General features: G+C 31.7%; 1 protein-coding gene across 1 annotated transcript in view; it reads left to right on the forward strand.

Annotated features, from left to right (window-relative positions):
• Positions 1-1184: 1184 nt before the first annotated feature.
• The window catches only part of LOC134720854 (ammonium transporter Rh type A-like), a 40724-nt gene continuing 15183 nt past the window's right edge, over positions 1185-26725 (forward strand). Inside the window, exons 1-5 of the mRNA XM_063583414.1 lie at positions 1185-1532; positions 14410-14593; positions 14959-15109; positions 16261-16405; positions 16846-17009. Of these exons, the coding sequence (XP_063439484.1) occupies positions 1364-1532; positions 14410-14593; positions 14959-15109; positions 16261-16405; positions 16846-17009 (813 nt within the window). The 5' untranslated portion in view covers positions 1185-1363. The remainder of the gene's footprint in view (positions 1533-14409; positions 14594-14958; positions 15110-16260; positions 16406-16845; positions 17010-26725) is intronic.

The following is a 26725-nucleotide window of genomic DNA, read 5'->3' on the forward strand; positions in this document are numbered from 1 at the left end:
ACAAAACAGAAGAATGTAGAATTTGAATAAATTTGCAAACAAGACGCAGTGAGACCTGAACATTTTAGGTCGTAAATAGAATAATGCACTCCATGAAACTAATTAATAAATTTTCACGTGATAACAACTGATATTGAATATCACTGAAGACATTGACCTCGTATACTGTTTATCAGAATTATATAAATTTTGATTCCGAAGTAAAAAAATATTTTTGAAAAATTAACAGAATTACAATATTTAATCGGAGTATGAAATAGATATGGAAATTTTTCAATGAATTGTTCGTATGCTAAGTCTTAAGTTTTTGTCTAGCCAACCTATATTTGTTCCGCATAATAGAAATTCAAAGACACTTGTTTATAAATAATGGCATCCTATCTGTTCCTGTTTGAACAAATTTATAAACCTTTTACCGTCTTTTAACATTTATATTGAGAACTTCTTTTAAAAGGGAACTTCTATTTCACGACAGTCTCGCAGCAGTGGTTTTCACGTCCACTGTGTCATAGTCATTCTGATTAACGAGATTCTGTTATACACACACTGTGTCTTTTGTTGTTTGTCTATTCCTTGTTTTCTCATGTTGTTTTCTATTTCGTTAGACATGACTTGTGGTATTACATTGTTCTCATGTTATTTAGTCTCTCTCTCTCTTTATTTACTAAATGATGTGATGAAATGGACGTAAAATAATATAATATAACGGAATATATTAGAATTGAGAATAAAAAGGTGATTTTTACTAACATTTACTAGATATTGAAACTACAAGAAAGGAATCTGGGCAAACAAGAGTACGATATTTTCCAAACATACATACAATTAGGATTCTTGATGATACAGTCAATTATTGTCTATTTGATCTTATTCAAGTTTAGACAATACAAAGATAGAACTTTGTTCGTTCAAATTGATACGTTCTTTAAAATGAATCCACTCTTATTATATGTTTATTACCTTTTATCTGCAGGACTTGAAATATTAATTGGGTTATTACTATTGATTTAAAACTAAAGTTAACTTCAAAGTGCAGGGTTATCGTTCACTTTGCAGTTAAGTTGTTAATTTATATGACCTATTGTTTAAATTTCACAGCAATGCGATTAATGCATTGGCTTAGCGAATTTTTAAACGTACGCATTTAACATGTTTAAATTGTTGTATATATTCCAGTTAACAAGTTCACATAAGATTGAACGGTTGATCGTATTAGTTTCCATATAGTATATATAGTGTAACAGCTGATAGTTATAGGTGTTGTCTTTTAAAACGATTTCTATTGGCTGCTGGTAGCCACACACCACTTTTAAACGGTCAAGATTTTGGTAATTGTACAATACTGATAAGGAAAAGAGGAATAATGGTGAACGTACGGAGAATAAAATTTCCTATTTTTGTGATTATTTGTCAGGTTGTTTTCTTGGTGCTTTTTGGAGCATTGGTGGAATATGACGACTCTGCAAAACCCGATAACCAGGATAAAACAGTCGATCGTGCCGAGGGAGGCATGGTTCCTAGAATGTACCCCAGTAAGTCATTAGTATACTTCATTTAACCATATAATCATATAACCCCGGTTTTTGTTCATTTATATTGACCTTGCATTGTCGTAAAAAAATCATCAAAAATAAGTACAGGTTTATATAAATTTGTATACCAGGCGCCCGTTTCTTTTTTAAAAGAAAAATTTTATTCTATGAGCTGAAATTAAAATGATGAAACTTTTGTTGTAAATATAAAAGTAAATATATATCATAGTGTGATATGTTTATATTACACAAATAGTAAAATGTCCTTGACAATACTATTACGGTAACATATGTTTCTGTATGATTGATGTACTACATATTCTACAAATAAAACAAAATAAAACAAACTTCACGTCATTATTCTGGATCATTCTGGTTAAAACATGCTCGTGAACATCTTTATAAAAAAAAATGTATTTGTTTCGAATTCATTGTCCGTACCAGTAGTTGTTGTAGTTGCAGCACTTTAACAAACAAAAAACTTAAATCTATATGGGAAATTATTGTTTGTATCATATGACATCCCTCCTTTCACCTTCCAAAAAATAATCATTTGACGTAATTCTCCGAATATAAAAAAAAAACATCATTATGTTAACAAGTGCATGCTTACAGAAAAGTACACATTGTGCATGTTCTAAAAACATTTTACTTTCATCTTGTTGTCTATGTTTTGAAGCGTCTGTTCAGAATGAACAATTTAATCTGTATTCAAATTAAATGCATAGTTATACCAAATGGGGTTGATGGCATACATGAAATTAACAAAATAACTTAGTAATGCATAATGCATCACAAGAATAATTGAAGTACAAGATTGCATATTATCATATAGTTTTTGAGGCCCCTCTCCACAGAGACCATACCGTTTTTTAACAGACATGAAAGATGTACTACCAATGTAACGCACTGATTTAATATCATAGATTTATTTTACTATGATAGATATTTTGTGATTTTTATTTAATTTTTAATCAAATAATCTTTTGTTTTCAAAGTTTATTTTTTTTAATTTTTTTTAATTTTTTTTGCAATTGGTATATATATATATCATAAACGAAGTTTACTTAATAGTACAGATAAGTTAAATATGTTTACTATTTGTGACATAATTTGGGTTATGTAATGCACATTTATATGCATTTCTAAAGCTAATAATCAGCTTTACTTTCTAAAGTTAGTTATGGTTTTTTTTATCATTTGTCACTCATTGAATGACACATAAAAAACATGTGTATTGAAATGAAAAAATGTATATAGAGATATTAAGGAGTTTACATCAAATGTACAGTGTATATAATAGAGTCTGTTTCACCTTAATACATTCATCATTCATTTACAAAGATATTGCTGTTCGGTGTGAGCCAAACTCTGTGTTGAACGCCGTTACCTTGACCTTAAATGGTTTACTTTTACAAATTATGACCTGGATGGCTAGTTGTCCCATTGGCACTCATACCACATCTACCTATATCTATATAGAATCAATTCGAGATATATAGGTCTCTATGACCTCATTGAAATGTCACGTCCAACAAGAGATCTAGACAAGTGATCTTTGGAATAGACAAATACAGCACAGTGATGGTCATGATTATACACCGTGGTCAATGCTAGATATAAGGAATTATAGATTGGCAGAAAACGGGGACAGTAGATATTGTCAACTTTAGTTAGCCGCTTAAAGTCGACGAAATGTAGTTAAAAGCTCATAAACGCGAAAGACTACCAAATCATTATTCCTGAAAGAAATGGCGAAATCTCTTGCAAATTATTGGCACAGATATATTTTCAACTGAGCATGCTGCGCACCATTAAATTAATAATTTCACCATTTTCTCAAAAAAATATGACTTATGAGGACGGATCTTTCTGTTGGATATGGGGAATATGCATTAATTTGTTCGAAACTAATGATAACAGTCTTATTACAGTACCCTCAAAATAGTTGATTTTTAATTTTTGGTCGAAATGTCAAAACTTGCTGTTGTCTGGTTATTTGATGCGATAATTTCCCAATTGGATTTGGCACGGTTACTGTATTTTGGGGATTTTAAGGATACAAATTTAAAAGAAATCTCATAAATTTTTAATATCGGCAACTAACTGAAAATTCCACTTGTAATGCTTTCAATTTTAAAATTTTGTATAATCTACCCCTTTAAATTGATGAGAATTTTGACATACCAGGATTTTTATATTTCACAAACATGGTAATTTTCAAAAAGTCCTTGAATTCACTTTTATCAAAATTCATAGTATTACTGATTTATGTATCTACTGTAAAGGTCTGACTATAATATGTATTATTACCATATTTAAGACTATTTGATTTAAAAGATTAAAACGTTTGATAGAAGAGAGAGACAAGTGGAAAATGTTATCATTACATTACAGTAAAGAAAGGATTAGATTCAAAAACAAAAGCAAACATTATATATCAAATTGAAAGTAAATGTTGCATTGTTTTGATAGATTTTGTACACTTGAAATATAAAGGTTCTGGTTTACCGTTTAGTTAGAACCGTTATAACAACAAACAAAACAACTCAAGTTAATCTAAGCATAAACACCCCAAAACAGAAACACAAAAATATATACTTTCAGTAGTTTATCAAAACACGGTGATCTGCATGAATGAAAAAAGCTCAAAAACAAAGGATTTTTTCTCCCGTTTTTCGTAAAACATGAAACGTGTTAAGAATCTTTTTAAATATCATAAGATCGATTTCAAAGGCGTTTAAAATTTTAAGCAGACCATGTTTAAGTTTAAAACTTTGAGTTCTATTATCGATTTTTTTAGATGAAAATGCGATTTTTGAAATGATAAAATTGCCCAAAAATAATAATTCGCATTTTTGACTTAAATAAATGGTTTTGATAAGAAATTGACACTCAGAATATATTTGACCATAGTCGGGCAATTATCTACCTTGGTATAGTATAATATGTATGAAACGGAGTGTATAATGTCAATTAATATCCAGCGATAACGATGTATTCTCTTATTTTGACCTTTTTATCATTTCCTTTTCCTTCTTAACATAAATGAACTATATTGTTTTATCTAAAATATATATATATATATATATATATATAAACAAGTCTAAATTGTATATATATATATATAAAAAGAATTACATAATTATATAAACGTTTGAGTTAAAATAGAGCAGTCATTTGAATAACAACATTTCATTTTGGTGGGAAAGTGTATAACAATCAAAAGCTTCGACTGTTTGACATTTAACGATCTTCGAAAAACTCTTTTTTTTTCACTTAAGGTAGATTGATGGTATACCGCCATCTTGGATTGTACAATCTCAGTACAAAATCGGTCTAGTTATTTGTCCAAATCAGCAAATATGGAAACAGATTTGTAATTTTATGGTTGGACTGTTTATTTATATAAAGAAAACTTGTTAATTTATTGTATTATCCAAAATATTTTCACAAATATCAACCTTTTTGGTTTTTAAAATCATTTTTTGCAAATGAGCCATTTAAGGGGAGATAACTCTTTTAGTACAAAACTTATACTAGGCTAATAGGGACTTTTTTTAGTTTTACTTGTGGCAAGAAAACAAGTTCGGTGACACCATGTTTTCTTTTTATTTTCTTAAAGCATATTACGAAACCTATCTTCTTTCAATTTATTTCTCATAGAACTTTTTTTATGCACTCTTATGTGTTTTTCCATGAACAAACTAACCAAATTTAGGCAATTTTCAACGACTCATAGCTTGAAAAATAGCACGGTGACCCATACTTTTTATTACATTTTTGAAAAAAGCATAGTTAAATCTTCATTTTGACAAATTATAAGAAAATTCTGTCTCAAAAAACATTTACTTATGATCTACCTCAACTGGTCAATTTCTCCCATCCATTTCTTAAAAAGAATACTGAAAGATTAGAATAATAAACATTATCTATTCATTGTGTTGCCAATAATCGCCAATTTATATAAAAATAAGGAGATGTGGTGTGATTGCCAATGAGACGATCCACCATTTGAAGTTCAGATGAAGTGGATGTAACTAAGTATAGGCAACCATAAGGCTATCAACATCAACATTGTCAGAAAAGACAAAATAAATTCCAATTACGTACACCATTGCCCGTAACCAGACTCAAGCTAGTTACCAGTACGGAGGAATACACTGCAGAGCTTACACTTTCTCAAAGAGTATAACTTTTTATTGCAAGCATCATAGTTCGCTATTTGGATTTTTCACATTTTATTGTACTCTTTCAACTAAAAAACTAGAATTGTTTTTGTTTACATTTTTATAGGAAGCGCTTTATTCAAACTAGATCAAGGACGATTCGGATGCTATTTCAACGAATTATACATTTTAGGGTCTCTTATTACGGTTACTCCTATGTAGTGTCTATTCTGATTGTCATAATGGTCATTTAAACGATTTTGAAGAAGATCAAAGATTTAGCTATACCCCATAATTATCATTGGGACGATCAGATTACGTTATCTGATTTCTTTTGACTGGAAATAGAATGAAAAATAATTAATCATGGTTTATTTTCTCTAAAGAAAGCCATGTTATGGAAGTACAGTGATTTTAGTGTCCTTAAGTAACTGTATCTTTACAACTATAGGAAATGAGAGTTATTCCCCTTAGTAAAATGGGGGTTTTTTTTTTCACATCAGGCAAGTTTTCAATCGGCAAACCTCAAGTGACTCCGCTTCTTTTCAACTATCGTTAATGGGCTCAAATGAAAAAAGGAACAAATGCTGATGTTATTGTACAAAATGAGTTTATGATTATTACAAACAACGGTAGTTCTCACTAGTCACTTGCCTTTAAAGGGAGCAACTCGTATTAATTTACTTCACCGAACGTGCGTGGGCGGTATAGCTAGTCAAGGTCGTTATAAACTCCCATTATCATCATAATGTACTTCTCTAGTGTGAAAATTTACCTAAATGCAATGAATGATGTATAATGTATCAAGGTCCTTATATCTCTATACATTCATAAATGATAAATCAACACTATGCTACCTGGAGATCTTCAGAAATGATTTCCACTGAGTCTTTATATAGCCATTTTTTTTTTATAATATCCTATTTTACAAGACTACGGTACCAGTGTATATAAAGTGCGAATCCAGCTAGTTCATTTTTACTGTTATATGCGGGTATGTCTATTGTAGAATAAAGGATCATGGGAAAACTGTATTTGTTTACGTTTTGAAAATATCAAGTTAAAGGATTTTAAGTTAAGTTTTAACATATTTTCATTGTGATATGTCTTTATAATAAACAAACATAGCATTAAAGTTCAAATAAGTGTTATAAAAGCATCATAATATAGCATATCGATTATTGAAAGCGATCCATTTTAACTATAGATGCGATGAATTATCACTGTTAGTGCAGTCATTATTAATGTAGAATTTTCAAAGATGCGAGGAATTTTTATTGTAGAATTATGTGAAAAATGCACTTGCAACAAATGAAAAAAAACTTAGTTGATGACTTTAGGATTTATGAAACATGTATTTTCAAATTGAAATACAAACTCCTCATTCATTCTTCATCAAATATATAGCTTTTCAAACTTGTAACAAAAGCGATTCTCAAAATGTCATATTGTATTCTTCAGATTACGTTTCTCCTTGATTTGAACTTATATAGGGAATCACTGGAAGGTGACAGCAGCGGGCCCTCTTAGGCAGTCAGTGGGCCCCTACTTATGAAAAATTCTAGATCCGCGAATGGATACTACCGCAGAGGTAAAACCATGCACATTTGGGTTATTGTACGCGAAATGTGTTATGAAAGGATTTAGGACGTTTTCAGAAATAATTAGAAATTGAAATAAAATAGAACTTATTTAAACAAAAATATATGTTTATAGGTTATTAAGATAGTTAAAAGTAAAAGAGAATATAAATGTCAAATGATTCGTTGATATAGGAAAATAAAATAAGAAGAAAACACATAAACAAGATAGCGAATAACAAGCATTATCTTAGATGCATGATTAACAAAAATAGTACAAGTCAAGAACCTCATTAGTTATTTGGCACGCGTTTAGAAGGTTGCCAGGTCGACGGACAGATGTGTATGTCGAATTGATATTACATCCAAGGTTATAACCATATTCACAGAATGTGTAGATACTACAGCATCATGAATATTCAGTAATACATTTAGGCACACGCGATAGTTATTAATAACCAATCAAAAAGTTTAGATGCGAAGATTGACGTACACAAGATATTAATTAAAATTTAACAAATCTTTAATTATCAATTATAATAGAGATCGGAAATTGAAATTCTTCCAAAAATATTATTTCATTTAATTTAAGAAATAAAAGTCCAAATGCTTTTCAAAAACAAATAAATACATTTTGCATATTACGAAGCAACAAATGTTTTGGCAACACATTCCATCATTTACAAACGACGCTCAATCTTGTCTGGGGAACAAGAATGTCGGGTAATGAGTAGTGACTATAAAAGCAAACGTAAGTCTACTGCCCGTACATTACAATTACAACAATATGGTTTGAGGACCCGAACCTTCTTTATGACATCAAAGGAAAAGTCAAACGACCTTACCAAGTGGAGACAGAAATTTAGCAACCCAGAGGAGACAAACAGTACCCTAAGCCAATTCATTAAAATCTACCTATGTGATGTTAGGAACGATTCCATACCGGACAATCGCCACTGGTAATATAGCTACTACAGAACCTCAATTCAGGAGCCCGAATTTCAAAACAATCCATGACGATTCCAACAATTCTTACGGAACCAGTTACAGTTAGTTACTTATGGACAATTGTGACAACCCGAAGGATCAGACCAGAACAGACTTTCAAACCACACACGAACAATATTAATGTTTTCTAACAATATTTCCAATATTATCTATGGACAGTAATTTCATTTCCAACTCGTCTTATTTTTGTATTCACATGTACGGTAAGACTGTTGCTTTTACTATATTTCTCTCTCTCTCTACTGAAACCATATATAGTAAAAAAAAAAAAGGGAATTTTAAAAATTCATTAATTAATAAATTACTTGTATAAAAAAAGATCAAATTTGAATACTTCTAAACGAAAAATAAAGTGACCTTTCATTCAATTCGCATTCAAATGCATTTTATAACAATTAGTACTAAATTTGAGTAACTAACCACTTGATTGCTCTCATTATTTATATCTGACATAAAACAACATAACATTATATTCTTAAACACAGATTGCTTAGTCTTTACCAAAATAAAAATCTGAAGGAACAGATATTTTTAGTATTCGCAAAGTATGAAGTCATTGGTAAAAATAAACATGAACATGAACAATTACTTAAGGAGATATGGTTCAAATAAAAGGTATCTTGAACTAGGTCCTTTTTAAACATCAAAAAGAGTGCAATTGATCGTAATATTAGGTTTCAAATATTTGGTTCCCCATTATAAACAATGAGGGAAGATATTTCTTATCGAGGGAAAATGTCGACGAGACAAAATCCCAACTAAAGAGCAACAATAAGAGCCCCAGGCCACTTGCTCAATGGTACTAGTCTACTTGGGTAGACAAAATGATTAAATTGCTCTAAAAAAGATGTTTACATCGTTTGCAGCATATCCTTTTTGTTTTTGGTTGAAGTTGTTCAAATAAAAGACTATTATTAAAAACTAAGTCGACAAGGATGAATTATATATTTAAGATACATTCATAACAAAAATAGAGAGTAAAATGAAACTATTTAAATTTATTACAGATATCATTATTATAGTAAATATTTTGTCAGACAATTAAACATACGTTGGCAGGTAAAGTAAGATTGTCAGAGATATGAACATATGTTTTGATATTTGATCGTCACTATATATACTTTTTTTTTGGCACGCGAGAGCAATCAAGAAAAGATTTTTTTCTAAACTTGCAGTTTGCTTCAGAAACAGGTTGAGATTTCTGAACAATCTGTCATGTAGATAAATAATTAGTTTTACTTCCATAACAAATCAGAATAATAATAACCTACATTTATTTGATAAAGATTATATTACTGTAACAATTCTAACACACAGAAAGGAGGGTAGAAAAATTAAAGAATTAAAAATAATAAATATAAAAACAAAATCAATGAAGTAAAAGAAGAAAAAAAGAAAAGAAAAAAATTGTAAAAATTATAAAAATCTGGTGGAATTCATACAATCAAATCTTCGTGTATAAATACAAAAATAAGTAAAAACATGATCAATAAAAACTCTATAACAATCAGGTTAAATTTGAATCACTATAATTTAGATGACGCAAAGAGAGAGAGAATTTTATTTTATTCACTTGCATATGGAGTACATAAGACACAGATCTCCATATGACTTATTTTCGCGTGTTGGTGTACATCCAGAGACAGATCTCCAATATTTCGCAGGTGGACTTTTGTTCCACAGAAGAGGATCGGCATAATAATATTATTATTTTTCATTGTGCATGCATCATATAATTTGTGTATGTATATGTATTTGTGTTTCATTTATTGCAAAAACAATTTATAGGAAAAGTTATATCAATCACAATTAATAAGATTCAAACATTAAATTCAAAACAGACATGTGAGAAAAAAATGAAATCAGGAGATTTCAAACTTAACAAGGGGGTAATGTTATGAAAGGATTTAGGACGTTTTCAGAAATAATTAGAAATTGAAATAAAATAGAACTTATTTAAACAAAAATATATGTTTATAGGTTATTAAGATAGTTAAAAGTAAAAGAGAATATAAATGTCAAATGATTCGTTGATATAGGAAAATAAAATAAGAAGAAAACACATAAACAAGATAGCGAATAACAAGCATTATCTTAGATGCATGATTAACAAAAATAGTACAAGTCAAGAACCTCATTAGTTATTTGGCACGCGTTTAGAAGGTTGCCAGGTCGACGGACAGATGTGTATGTCGAATTGATATTACATCCAAGGTTATAACCATATTCACAGAATGTGTAGATACTACAGCATCATGAATATTCAGTAATACATTTAGGCACACGCGATAGTTATTAATAACCAATCAAAAAGTTTAGATGCGAAGATTGACGTACACAAGATATTAATTAAAATTTAACAAATCTTTAATTATCAATTATAATAGAGATCGGAAATTGAAATTCTTCCAAAAATATTATTTCATTTAATTTAAGAAATAAAAGTCCAAATGCTTTTCAAAAACAAATAAATACATTTTGCATATTACGAAGCAACAAATGTTTTGGCAACACATTCCATCATTTACAAACGACGCTCAATCTTGTCTGGGGAACAAGAATGTCGGGTAATGAGTAGTGACTATAAAAGCAAACGTAAGTCTACTGCCCGTACATTACATTACATTACAATCCTTGTTCCAACCAGCAAATTGAGTTGTCTTATTTATTTCATTAAAAAGGTAAGTTATATAATGTTAATTAAAGTAATTTAATAAAATAAATTAATTGCAAATTAATAGGAAATAATTCAATAAATATAATAGGTTTAATTCGAGCAATATTTGAAATAGAAATATATTTGTTATTGTTAAATGATAATCTTATTGTTAATCTGTATGATTTATGCACTGTAATATTTAACGATCAAAAAGAAAAGAAACATTACATTACATTACAATCCTTGTTCCAACCAGCAAATTGAGTTGTCTTATTTATTTCATTAAAAAGGGTAAGAAGGCGCGAGTCCCACTCTCGCTGCCAAGCTGTCCACAACAACGACATGTAGTCCCCAGATGTCAAAACATCCTTCTACCTACAAGAACCATAAAAGAACTCGAGCAAACTAAAGGAGGCAAAACAACAACATGTAATCAATTTAAAAACCACCAAAGACAACCCTTATACCAACATCGTAACAAGTAACTACCATGTTCAGTTTTCAACACCAACAACAAATATATCAAAAAATCTCGTCACAACAAATGCATGCTACAATTCATTTTCGTGATTTTACACCCTTTGGAACTCTATGTGGGCTATTTCAGCAACTAGGCAAAAAAATCCCCAAACTAGATACACGGTTAGATTCAGCATGTCAACGAATTCCAAATATCTATATTAAAGGACTTTTGTCTATAAATTTGGACCCCACAAAATTGAAAAAGGGACCAAAAATATATAAAAAAATGCATGCATCGGATACATTTGTTCTTGAAGGCATGACTGCAACAATAGGATGAATATACAAAAATTTCTTATTCTTGGGTCTCATTGGGGGGTTCTGATCCCGGATCCCACTTACTGTTTTGTCAGATTCCCGTATTCAGATTATTGTTTTGTCAGATTCCCGTATCCCGCTTATACTATGCAGTTCTAATTTTTATCCGTGTCCCGCTAGACTTCATTTCCCGTTTTTCACTACACAATCATTTGACTTTCACCTGTCACGCTTGCAAAAAATCGGCAATCCGGCGTGTCGCTTATACCCAAATGCGACCCACTATTTTACTCTATTTTGACTCATATTAAGCCCATTATAAATATATTAAAAAGTATCGTAGATTTTTTTATCCCTTTTTATCTCGTCTCGTTTCGTTTTTGAGCCATATATAGATGTCGTATGTGACAATGAGACAACTCTCCATCCGAGTCACAATTTATACAAGTAGACCATTATACGTCAAAATACGGTCTTCAACATGAAGTCTTGGCTCACACCGAACAGCAAGTTATAAAGGGCTCCAGTGTAAAACCTTTTAAACGGGAAAACAAAGGTGCAATCTATATCAAGATGTACGTAATTAGTGGTGAAGTGTCATGGAAATGGATAAAAAAAAATAAGGATAAAGATCCCTATACGCTTTATAAGAAACTAAATGGAATACATTTGAAATTAATGTTATTTCTATTGAATTTATTAGAGTGTTTTAAAACCAAACTTTCCTCCGTAAGTTAATTTTTATCAAATCTTTCTCTTACTTTATCTATTTTTTGAGCAAGTCGGCTAAATTAAGGCTTTACAGCTAATTCCCTAATGCATGTAAAGCAAAACTTTGGTTGGCTTGCTTTGTTTGTATAATTGTTTATACAAACTTTGTAAATAAGATTGACATTTTTAAACAATATGAATAGGCATAGTTTAACCTGTATTTTTAATATTTGAATTAAATTGGGTGTTATCATAATGATTATCAAATAAAAAAAAAAGCAAGCAAATCAACTAAAGTCTTGCTCTACATGCTTAAAGAAATGAGCTGTAATAGATAAAATAAAATAAATTATACAGTGAAAATGCACCGCATATACAATAATAATGATTTGCTCCACAGTGAAAATGAAAGAAAAGTATCATTATTCGACAGTAAACATGACTAGCATTACGAAATCATCATAGTGGAATTTAGTTAAATATGAAGAAACTGAATGACAAAACATATTCTACGTTATACAACTTTAATAATTGTATTAAAATGAATATTTTTTACTGCAACAACATCTAACCTGTTAGTTATAAAGCACCTGCACGATCTGTTCGTGAAATGTCCTAAATATTCACCTATTTTGGTATATATTTCACAACTGGATGGCTTTAGGCGCGATAAAACCCCGCTCGCATCTCTTACTTTGTTTTTTTAGTATTATGTATTTCTGAACATATACATTTTAACTAATTTTCTTGATTTTCTTCAAAAATTAAAAAAAGTTCGTCTGTTTATTTATCATTCTACAGTAGACATTTATGGCATATACAGTAAAAATGATATTTTAGGATCCGCACTTTACATACACTGCAGGTACCATACCGAGAAAACAAGTGTATAATTTATTTTGTAAATATCATCTACTAGTATTCAAAATTGCAACACAGAATTTGTACATTTCAAACTGCTTATAACGAAATATAGGGGCGAGCTCAATCTAGATCTCTTTCTTCAATTAATTTATCACATTTAATGATCTATTAAAGTTACTTGTTTTCCGCATTTTATTTTAATTTCACAACAGCCTTTAATCAATACTTATCAACTGTTTATATTACTTTGTATGCCTTAAAAAATTAGCTTGCATACATAACTTAAATGTTGTTGTAAGTTTTATTTTCTAAGTTTAAGCTACTTTTAATATTTATTTCATATGGTCAATTAGTATTAGTTGTTTATCGTTGAATTCCTTAAATTCGGAAAGTGACTTTAAATAGACCTGCAGTTATAATTAGAACGTATTACAAAAACATACAAAATATTTTACTTGTAGTTTCTATCCGTCTACACGTTCTTAAGATTTATATTTTATTGATATGAGGATCCTACATAATTGAAACAAACATATACGATGACATATATAGATATAAGAAGATGTGATATGCGTTCCAACGAGACAACTCTCCTTCCAATTCACAAATTGTAAAAGTAAATCATCATTCATAGGTCAAAGAACAGCCCTCACCACGGAGCCTTGGCTCACACCGAACAGCAAGCTATACATATATGGCCCCCAAAAAGCCCTCAAAAATTACAAGTGTAAAACCATTCAAACGGGAAAACCAATGTCTAATCTATATAAAATCCTGACTTAAGACAGGTGCAAATAATTGCAGCGAGTTTAAACGTTTTAATAGGTACCAACCTTCACTCTTATCTGAAACAAAAGTATAACATCACACCATAGAAAGGGATACTATAAAATATCAAATGAAATGGCTTAACTCAATTGAAAGACATATTAACACAAGCGAACATACACTGAACGAATACATTTGATCTATGATACAATGTAAATACAAAATCAATAAAATAAGGGGTGACTAATTAAAGTATCAGTATTATACTGCTGTGAAATGTTAAACAATTTCAGAATATATATGTTTACTCACTTAATTTATAATATTTTTATCACCAGTGTTTCAAGATGTTCATGTGATGATTTTTGTTGGTTTTGGATTTCTGATGACCTTCCTCAAACGCTATGGTTACTCGGCTGTGGGTATTAACCTCTTGATAGGAGCTTTTGTAATCCAGTGGGCCATTATCATCAGAGGACTGCTGTCAGATCATGGTGGTAAATTTACCATTAGTGTTACAGAGTAAGTGACGTTTCATGTACTTAGGTTGCTACATATTATTAGTTGGCCAAAAGTAAACATTGATTTTTTTAGTATCCGAGGCAAACTGTATTCGCCGATAGTGTGCCGAGTTAAATTAAAAGTTTGAACAAAGACTGCGTGTCGTTCTAGTACAAAGCGTTTATTTTCCAAAAAATATTGTTATCTTGGACATGTATATGTAATATTTTCCGTTGGACTAGATAATCACCACGTGGCTTTCCCGAAGAAAATTAGATATCAATTGAATGAAAACATTGTGGGATATTCGTTCAAGCACTTTTGTATATTTCAAATCAAATTATCTCCCTTAATTATAATAACATATGTCTTAACTTGACCTACAGTATGCTGACCGCAGATTTTGCTGCTGCTACAGTCCTTATATCATTCGGAGCAGTGCTAGGAAAAGTTGGTCCAATACAACTACTGGTTATGGCAATTATTGAGGTTGTCTTGTCACAAGTTAATGAACACATAGGACTTGAAATGTTACATGTAAGTATATCTTTACTATACCACAAGTTAATGAACATATAGGACTTGAAATGTTACATGTATGTATATCTTTACTATACCACAAGTTAATGAACATATAGGACTTGAAATGTTACATGTATGTATATCTTTACTATACCACAAGTTAATGAACATATAGGACTTGAAGTGTTACATGTATGTATATCTTTACTATACCACAAGTAAATGAACATATAGGACTTGAAATGTTACATGTATGTATATCTTTACTATACCACAAGTTAATGAACATATAGGACTTGAAATGTTACATGTATGTATATCTTTACTACATCACAAGTTAATGAACATATAGGACTTGAAATGTTACATGTATGTATATCTCTACTACATCACAAGTTAATGAACAGATAGGACTTGAAATGTTACATGTATGTATATCTTTACTACATCACAAGTAAATGAACATATAGGACTTGAAATGTTACATGTATGTATATCTTTACTATACGGATTATGTTAAATCTAAATTTTAGTCCCATGAGGGCCTCAGGGAAGATTAGTGATTGTAACTAACTGTGTTTACCCTCTTTAAATAAAGAATTTATTATTATTATTATTATTATTATTATAAATTTGAAAGTACAAGAGGAAAACTTGAAAGCCTTCATGTATCATACCACGTCATACCACATCTTCTTATTATATGGTAGAATTTGTGGTGTATTTCTTATATTCTATAGTTAGGGTCTTTGCTTGTTTGTACTATTCGAATTTGGTTTTGCTCATTTTGAAGGCCATACAGTGACAAATAATTGCAAACTTCTACATCATTTTTGTCTCTATGTGAGTGTTTCGTTCAGGACGGCAAGGTTCCAACGAACCACTCCATCGAAATAGAATATGACAAACAAAACATTTGTTTAATGGTTATACATGGAGCATAATACAGCCTGCTAAATCAAGTATACAAAATAAATCTGCAAAATAGAAACGCAAATTTACACCATAAAAATACAAATAATACTAAGAAGATAAGTAAAGCTTATATTATAAAACATGATATTTTTTATGAAAAATGTAATAACACCAATGCCTTCTTAAGATAGAAGTTTCTGTATTCCCAAGTCTTTAGTTAGATTTTCCAAACCTTTGAATTATTTTTCTAGGTTGCTGATGTTGGAGAGTCTATGTTCATTCACGCTTTTGGTGCTTATTTTGGGCTAGCCGTAGCGAGAGTTCTTTACAATGATAAAAGTGAGGATAATCCAGCAGAGGGAGCAGTATATCATTCGGATTTATTGTCAATGATTGGTAAGTTTTTCTTTCCATGAACAGTCAGCATTAATTTGGTGACTTCTGCATATGGGCAACAATACTATTCTTTCTTATATTCACCCGTCACAAGGAATTAAAGACTTAACTCATAAAAGCTTCTTTTTTTATATATATATGATGGATGTGATGATGCTTCTGGTGCATGTTCAATACACACTAAAAATAATGGTTTGTATGACTACATATATTATGAAACAGATATAAAAAGATGTGATATGAACGCAAATGAGACAACTCTTTGTTGTAAGATATACAGTAATGGAGAACGGAAATATTTATATTTCATGATTTGAGTTGGTTTTCTTGTGTAGTGTCTTTATTGCAACTGTTTAATATAAAAATCATAACACTGATGCCCATAATTTTCTGCCTGTTTTTTTTTCTTCTTTCCATTTGTATACTTTTTTATTTAACAGGTACCGTCTTTCTTTGGTTATATTGGCCTAGTTTTAACGGCGGTGGCGTTACAGGCGACGAGCAACACAGAGCTGTCATTAATACATATCTCTCATTAACTGTCTGTACTCTCGTAACATTTGTTATATCTGCCTTGGTGGACGGAAAAGGAAAGTTTGATATGGTATGTATGTATATTGTAATTAATCATCCCCTCAAAGGCCACCTTGTTGGTAAATGAAAGTTATCTGTATCTATATAGAAGTATATCATTTATCAGCAAAAAGTTCTGAACTTTGCATTCAAACCAGAAATAAAAAAGATAGTGCAGACTAGATTCATATTGCTACACAAAAGCAGTGATAAGTTAAATTGAGAATGGAAATGAGTAATATGTCAAAGAGACAACAACCCAACCATATAACAGATGACAGCCAAAGGCCACCAGTGGGTCTGCAACTCAGCGATAAAAACCCGCACCAGAGATGGCCCTTAAAAAATGTGTATTAATTTGAATGTATTCATGACAGAAAAACACGAGTAGGATTTCATTCAAACCCTATTGCTACAAAATATCTTCTGAGAGTGTTACTGCATCTAGAAATTTGAAATAATGACACTTTTCCTGAATTTTATTAAAACTAATTGCTCTTTTTAAAACAAGATTAAAAGATAATATTTATTTAGTGATTTGAGTAAATCAGATGTAACGCGGCGTTTCGTGTCTTCGTGTCTTACGCCTCTCAGATATCAGCAGTTAACATCTATTACATGTATCTGAAACTGTAGTCCTATAACTATTTCATATATAAATCATTTGAATGTTATGAAAAGGTGAAAATTACATAATTCTAGAATCATACAAATGCCCCCATAACAAGATTAAATCTGTTTAGTAAACTTTTCATGTAGTTAAATTGTATTGTGGATACAATACAATGATAGTTGATTCAAGTACAGCCACTGATTAACAGTGGTGAAAGGCGGTATTTCATAATATGATGTTAAATTCCAATTTAGATTGTACTGATACATGTAAAATTCCTTAAATATATACTATTACGTATGCCATAAATGCTCTTCATTCTATATTGACCTATATTTGTTTTGTCAAATCAACTTTTCGTTCTAGAACGCTTGAATGAAGGTTAATATATTGGAAAGGAGTAGCATAATAAGACCCTTATAATCAGAGTAAATGGTTTTAAAAAACAGCAGATATGTAATAAAATATATTTACTTAGGGTGGGGGATCTAAGGACACTTCATGACCGAAATTGTCCAATATTAACATTTGTTTTTCTTTACAAAATTTAAATGACTCTTGTTAACAACAAACAGCACCACCACAATTATCATTAATAGATGCTTTGGAGATTTATGTTCCACATGGTATCGTTTAGTAACTGTTTCATTGATTCACTATTCTTCCTTTGCTTATACCATGACAAGTTAAGTGACTGGTAACACCTAATCAAAATATTTTACAACAATGGAGAACATGACAGCTATACTTTTAAAGTATTTGTTTTTTTTAAAAACGTCAAAAATTGTTATAAAAGTCAAGTTTCTAAATGACCAAGTTTTACACCTCTAGCCTTGACACAATACCTTTTTATATATTTTAAGATTTTTTACATGATGGTAATGTACAAAAAGTAATATGATCGAATTGCTACAGAAATTCTACCCTAACTAAACTATCTTCACAAGAAATAATTATACTTTGACCGGATTTTATGTGACAATGATGTATATTCAATTTTATACAGGTCCATGACCTTCGGATAGATCATAACATACTCTATCCATATATATAATATATACACATATACAAGATCTCCCTATAGAATTTAAACATGTATCAAGCAAATAGGCTGTTCAGTGTTTGAGTAATATCTATCTATTTACAAAGATATAGGCTTTGTCGATCTTTTGATTTGAATTTCGGTCGAAACTGAAATTCAAATGTCGAAAAAAAAAATATGAAAAAATGACAACAAGACAAACAAGTCAGGAACAAAACACTTAAAAGAGGCATACAACTTATATTGATTAACACCAACCCTACCAACAAGGGGTAAAAGCACATACTCAGGAAGAGTAAACACTTTCAGGGTTAGCGCTATAAAACCAGGTATTATCCACCATTTTTTACATATGAAAATGCCTGTACCAAGTCAGGAATATGACAGTTCTTGTCCATTCATTTTTTATGTGTTTTGTTATTTGATATTGCCATGTGATTATGGACTTTTTCGAATTGATTTTCCTCTGAGTTCAGTATTTTTGTGATTTTTCTTTTTTCAACTGGTGTAGAAAGATGTTCGTATTTAATTTTTCTGTACATCATAATTCTAAATCATTCGCATCTACTGTTTGACATTCCTCGCAAAGGTAACATAAGTTAGCTATTCCCAAATAGGTAAACTAATGTTATATTCTTCGTAAGTTTAATCTCAAGTAGCATTCTCCGTCAGATAACCTAAGGTAGCATTCCCCGTAAAGGTTACCCGAGGTACATTCCCAAATAAGGTAACCGTAAATAGCATTCCCGTAAAGGTAACATCATAAGGTAGTAAACCTCGTAAAGGTAACATAGGGTTACAGTTATCCGTAAAGGTAACCTATTGGCTAACAACATAAATTCCCCGTAAAGGTTACCCAAGATAACATTTCCCGTAAAGGTAACATAAGGTAGCATTCCCTGTAAAGATAACCTAAGGTAGCATTCGTCATAAAGGTAAACTAAGGCAAAAAAAAAATCCCCGTTCAGGTGACTACGAAAGTCCTCGGTAGAACACTTATATTGAAACGTTGTTTTTAATAAAGGCATTGGAACATGACTTTATGTGTTATTCCCATTTTCAAATGTTGTAAACATGCGGATAATTCAGATTTCATATGTGTATAATTATTTGATATAAAATGTGTTTTTCTTTAAATTTTTCATCTATATATATATGGCAGGAATTTGACTATTTTTTGGTATGTTAAAAGCGGATAAAAATAAATGATTAAGACATTTATTTTCCTAAGATTTCAAAAGCCCCCCATGTAGGATTGGCCTCGAGTTATCATATTACCCAATTTAGGATCAGTGTTGTATATTGTTGTCAATCCCCCCGATTAATGTTGAAGCATCATTCATTATATCATGATAAGATCAATTAGTTCACTATTTATAAAATAACCAACATGATACTGGCAAATAATCCAGCTAAATAAAAAAATATGTCACTATAATGATCAGAATTATCTAATTATCTAATTGTAGAGAATTACAAGTATCATCTATGTATATGACAAGTGAAGTTGTGATAATATCATTTCACAGACACAGGTGTCTGTCTATATATAATTTACCTTAATATAGCAGGTATAAAATAAGGTATTCAGAGGCAAGTGTCATTGTATACTATCATTTCAGCGAATAAATGCTCAACAAAAATTTAATTCTCAAATGTGAAATTTGTCTGAATATAATATTTTTTTATATTGTCAAGTTGTCATCTTATTATAACTTTGAGTTTCTTATGCAAATTAAGTGAACCAATGACATTGATGCACACAAATGAATAAAGGCAACAGCAGTATACCACTGTTCGAAATTAATAAATCGATTAAGAAAAAAATTCCAAATCCGGGTTACAAACTAAAACTGAGGGAAACGCATCAAATATATAAGAGGAGAACTACGACACAACAGAAACACAACGCTAAAATGTAACACACACAGAAACGAACTATAATATAACAATGGCCATTTTCCTGATTTGATACAGGACATTTTAAGAAAGAAAATGGTAAGTTGAACCTGGTTTTGTGGCATGCCAAATCTATCGCTTTTATGGCAATGTTAAATATCAACATTACACGACAGGATTATAATACAAATAAATGTGAGAATATATAGGACAGAGAAACACACGAAAAATAGCTTACACAAGGTACCAGGTTTGAAATCTAATACGCTAGACGTGCGCCTCGTACACGCAAGACTTACCAGTAACGCTCAGATGAAAAAAAGTTCGAAAGCCAAAACAAGCACAAAGTTGAAAAGCATCGAGGACCAAAAGTTCCAAAAAGTGGTGACCAAGTGTAAAACAAAATAAGCATATTGTGCATGTTTCCACATAAAACTGCATGAATAGTTTTACATCAATTTGTATTGGCCCTCTTGAACATTTTTGTAAACTCGTGTTTGATTTGAAATGATAACGACACATTCTTTTCATCTGTGAATTCGAGCACGTAGTCTCTTTTTACTTCTACTAAATTCAATCGGAATTGTGTGTCGCATCGTAGTAATTGTGAATACATTATATATTAAAAAAAAACTAATTAAAGATAACATGCTGCTGCAGTCTTATACATTTTTACGCCAGATGCAAGCTACGTCTATACAAACTTCCATCAACGTCGTTTACTTTATAGGCCTTTTTTTGCTGACATGTACATGTGTACCAAGACGTTTTATATACTTATTTGAATTGGAAATATTATTTTTATCTGCATAAATTCCTATGCAGGTTAATACAAATTATTGCATAATCATGTAAAATTATTCCCTTCCCCATCGTGTTTATATAATAATTACATCATTAAAATAAATGCACCATATTAAATGTATCTAAATGAGATGTCATTTTGTAAAGATCTGTAAATGTTATGGTTATCATTATATATTTGAGAGGTCTATTATACCCATTACACTATCAAAGTCAAATCAAAACGAATATCTGAATACTAAGTATAGCCAAATATACGTTTATCTCAAAAATAAATTACGGATTTATTCTATTTTTTAGGATCTCGATTTAGTTGGCTTTTGCAAAGGGTAAAAAATTACTATATCCTTACCTTAACCTTAATTCTCTCCGCGCCAGAAGTCGCATAAGGCCTCCACGCTGTTTTTCCACCCTTTTCTATCTTTTGCCGCTGTTCTGGCTATGTTCCAACTTGTCCATCCTTGTTGGTTCCTTTCTTTCTCTGTTGTTCTTCTCCATGTAGTTTTTGGCCTTCCTCTAATTCTTTTCCCTTCAGGTGCCCATTGTAGAGCTACATAGCTGTTGTTGTCTCTTTCTCGTCTTAATGTATGTCCTATCCATGTCCACCGTCTCCTTCTGATTTCGCAACTGATGTTTCTGGTGTTAGCTATTTCATTTACTGTTTTGTTCGATGTTTTACTTTGCCATCTTATTTTTAGAATCTTTCTTAGGCATTGGTGTTCTACAGTATTTAGTTTCTTTTCTTCAATGTTTGTTAATTTCCATGTTTCGCATCCATACAATAATACAGGTCTTACTAATGATTTATATAGGTGTATTTTTGTTTTTCGGCTAATTCCTCTTGCATACCATATATTTCTTAGGCGATGGAATGTCCCTCTTGCTTTCTGTATTCTGTTTTTGATGTCACAACTGCCTCCTCCCTCTTTGTCCATGACTGCTCCCAGGTATGTGAATTTGTCTACATCTTCTATTTTCTGATCGTATAACGTTATCAACTCTTTATTCTTTGTTTGCTGGGATCTCAGAGTTTTACATTTTTTGGGGTTAAGTTTCATTCCAACTCTTTCAGCTTCAGTTGTTAATTTCTGTGTTTTTTCATCAAGATCGCTAAATTTTGAGGAAAGAAGTGCGATGTCATCAGCAAAGTCAAGATCTTCTAGAACAGTATTAAAGTTCCATCGTATCCCTCTTGCTTTGTCTGCAGTTGTTTTCCGCATGATTCAGTCTATGACTAGAAGGAAAAGAAAACCTGACATTACGCATCCCTGTTTCACTCCTGATTTTATCTCAAACCATTCTGATGTTTCTCCCTGATCTATGACAGAACACTTAAATCCTTTATATATCTCCTTTATGGTTCTTATTATCTTGTCTGGTATTCCATAGCTCTTCATGATATACCATAGACTCTCTCGGTGGACAGAGTCAAATGCTTTTTCGAAGTCTATAAAAAGTATTATTAAAGCTGCCCTCCATTCATTTGTTTGCTCAAGTATGTTTCTAAGGATAAAAATCTGTTCAGTTGTTCCTCTTTTTGGTCTAAATCCTGCCTGCTCATTCCTCAATCTCTTGTCTATTCCTTCCTTTATTCTTTCTATTAACATTCTGCAGAAAACTTTACTGAAAACAGGTAAAAGAGTCACTCCCCTCCAGTTGTTACAATCTGTCATATCTCCCTTCTTAAAGATTTTACAAATCAATCCCTTTCTCCAGTCTGATGGCCAATTTTCTTCTTCCCATAGGCTGTTAAATATTTCTGCCATTTTCTCTGCTGTAAGGTCGATGTCTGCCTTTATAAGCTCTGGTGTTACACTGTCTATTCCTGCTGACTTCCCATTTTGTGTCTTCTTTAGTGCTCTTTTATCTTCAGCTACTGTCCATTCTCCTAGATCGATCTCCTCTATTATAATTTCTGCCATATCTACATCTTCCTCTGAAATTGGATGAAGAGGATCTTGCCTATTTAAAACTTCACTAAAATGTTCTACCCATCTATTCAATATATCATTTCTTTCACTTTTCAGTTCTCCTTCTTTACTTTTTACTCCTGTGTGTTGCCTCTTTCTTTCACCTGTTAGTATTTTAGTGATGTTATAAATCTCTTTGCTTCTGCCATTTTCTGCTGCTTTTTCTGCATCTTCAGCCATCATATTGTACCACTTCCTTTTATCCTCTCTGGCACTTTTCTTAACCCCTTTATTTTTCTGCTTGTATTCTTCACTGAGTCTCACTTTTAATCTTTCTGATCTTGTTCCTTCTAATTTTTTTTTAATTTCTTTTCTTTCATCAACCATTTTCCATGTATTGTTGGTTATCCATGGTTTACTGATCTTTTTACTGCTCCCCAATACCTGTTTAGCTGCCTCAGTGTATATCTCTACTGCACCTTCATATTTCAACACTGGATCTTCGATGTTACCTTCTTCTAGTACTTGGAATCTGTTTCTCACTTCAATATTGTACTTTTTCCTTACATCCATACTTTTTAGCTTGTTTAGGTCATATCTCTCTCTTTTGCATTTGTTCTTGTCACCTTTATTTCTTGCCAGTTTGAGTCTGATCTTAGACCTTACTAAGTAGTGGTCAGTATACACATCTGCTCCTCTCATTACTCTTGTATCCAATACTGATGTCCTCATGTCCCCTCGTACCATTATATGATCTATTTGGTTTGTTGTTTTGCCATCAGGGGATTTCCATGTTACTTTATGTATTTCCTTATGTGGGAAAATGGAGCCTGTTATGATGAGGCCGTTGATTTGGCAGAAATTACATAATAATTCACCATTTTCATTAATTGTCCCACATCCATGTTTTCCTAACACCTCTTGCATATGGCTATTGTCTTTGCCTACTTTTGCGTTCAGATCTCCCATAACTATAAGCATATCATTCTTATTGCAGGATGAAACATTGTCTTGTAGTTGTTGGTAAAATTCTTCTTTCTCTTCCTCTTTTGCATCATTTGTTGGAGCATATGCTTGAATTACTGTCAGTTTCTTATACTTTGAATAGAATCTTGCCTTTATCATTCTCTTGTTGATTGGTGTCCATTCCATCAATGATTTCTTAGCTCTTTCATTCATCATTATGGCTACTCCCTTGACTTGATGTTCATCATCACCAACATAGATCACCGTGTCTCCACTTTGAAGCTTGGTTTCACCTGATCCTTTCCATCTACTCTCACTGATACCTAATATGTCCATACCATAATTTTTCATTTCCTTAGCTACTTGTGCTGCTTTTGATATGTCTGCCATTGTTCTAACATTCCAACATCCTACATACATATTTTGTTTTGGCGCTACTATGGAACCGATCGGCTTTTGGGCTTCCTTTCGGCTTTCCCCCAAATGTGTCATGTTTGGTTCCTCAGCAGTACACCAATCTTGGGTTTCTTCAGCGTTTCTGGTTTCTGTAACAAGTTCTTTTTTACAAAGTTGGGTAGTTAGCCCAACGTCCAACCTCCACTCTGGTGGGCCGGGTTTTCTCTCTGGGTAGTCCTTCCCGTAGATGATTGCATTACCATGCTAACGAATTGCATCTGTCCGGATTTCTTTCTGGGTTGTCTCCCATAGCCTTTGACTTTCCACAGTCACCCACAAGGCAGTGGGGCTATTTTCCCATAGCTGGGGGTTTGGTTTGCAGGCACCAGGGCGTGTCCACTCACCGGTGGGCCTAGCATGCCGTGCATCTAGGGGCCAAACCTCCTCCGAGACCTTGTGGTTTTGCCTGGGGCCGTGAGGTGCCCAGATTCCATCTATCACCTCGTGGAGGATCCCATATCTGGGCCACATAGGTCTTACTGCATGAGAGGCTTTAACTGGCAGGAAAGACTTACGCACTCGGCTCTCCTTTTCACAGCAAGCTGCTAGCCAGTGATGAATGCTGAAAGCGAGAGTGACAAGCACAGACACAACAACACACATACATGTGCGCATCACACAGTCATTTGACAGAAAAAATTACTATATAGTGGGGAAAAAATAACCCAACTAAATATCTATATAGTCTTTTTAATGAACAATATTTATATATAATCTTTAGAACAATTACTCTGTTATCAAATAATGACATTGTTATGGATACCCTTTCTGAGAAGTAAGGTAGAACTTTAAAAAGATAAGATAGTTTGTTAACAGTCAGTTATGCATGAGTTTGTATACATTTTCAATTATATATATAACAGTTTATATAAAGAAAAAAGTAAAATCACGAAAAAACTGAACTCCGAGGAAAATTTAAAACGGAAAGTCCCTAATCAAACGGAAAAATCAAAAGTGGGTCTCATTGGGGTATTATTAGTGTTGAGCCTAGATAATCGTCGAGTGGTCTAGCGTTCTAGCGCGTCTGGCATAGTGCAAGGCGATATGGTATCACGATATGTCAGTATTACAAGTACGAATCCCGGCCAGGGAAGAACAATTAACGAATTAAATATGCAGAATGCGTTTTCAGCCCTGTATCACCGTTTATGCTGATCCTGCGCAACTCTTAATTGAAAGCAACGGTCAAACCTATGATTGTGTTGAATAAACACCACGATTTATATACGCGTGCATACAAAACAATTGTCTTGGTCTTAATACAGCTCCAAAAGACAAACAAAGTGTAAAAGTATATTTTAACAAAACGCATTTGACTAGAAGGTCGAACAACTGATATTCTTAAACCCTGCTGACTGCCATTGACGATTGCCAAATAAGCGAATCAGATGTAACAAAAAGGACCTTATTATTAATTTATTATTAAATATATATAAAAAAAATTAAGTTCATCATATTATCACAGAACTTTTACAGCTTTAAATGAGAACTGTTTATATTAAACTTTATTATTTACTTGTGGTTATGGAAAAGAGCGAGGAACTGTGATACCAGTCATATAAATTGGCCGCCAGGGGCTCTAAACATAACATTCTATGTATAGTAAGTGTTTTAAAGAAAACTCGTGACAGTTGTGTCACTTTGTATAATCGTGCATTTATATTTGCCATGTGATATTATCTGAAAAAATATATAATATTGTTGCGTCTAAGCCAAAGCAGGCTACATAACACGTATAACATACTTTTGGAATATGTACTAACTAGGATAGCCTGTTTGAATTACTCAGTGCATATTAAATGCATTTGTACTTTATAAATAAGTGTGTTTGTACATCTAAACGAGTACTACTTTTTCCGAACTGTTGAAAAAAATCTACTGTTCTTGTATTTCAACAAGTCGTCAAATAATTTCGCATGCATGGTGTTTCTTTCATTACATAATTGATATATATATGCAATATGCAATTTCATAAGTTTTGTTTACAATTAAAATTTGCATAAGACATATAATCCAAATACCAATTACTATACAATTGGAAATTTTTGGCATATTGC

Source organism: Mytilus trossulus, chromosome 6 (assembly GCF_036588685.1).
Source record: "Mytilus trossulus isolate FHL-02 chromosome 6, PNRI_Mtr1.1.1.hap1, whole genome shotgun sequence".
NCBI classification, from domain to species: domain Eukaryota; kingdom Metazoa; phylum Mollusca; class Bivalvia; order Mytilida; family Mytilidae; genus Mytilus; species Mytilus trossulus.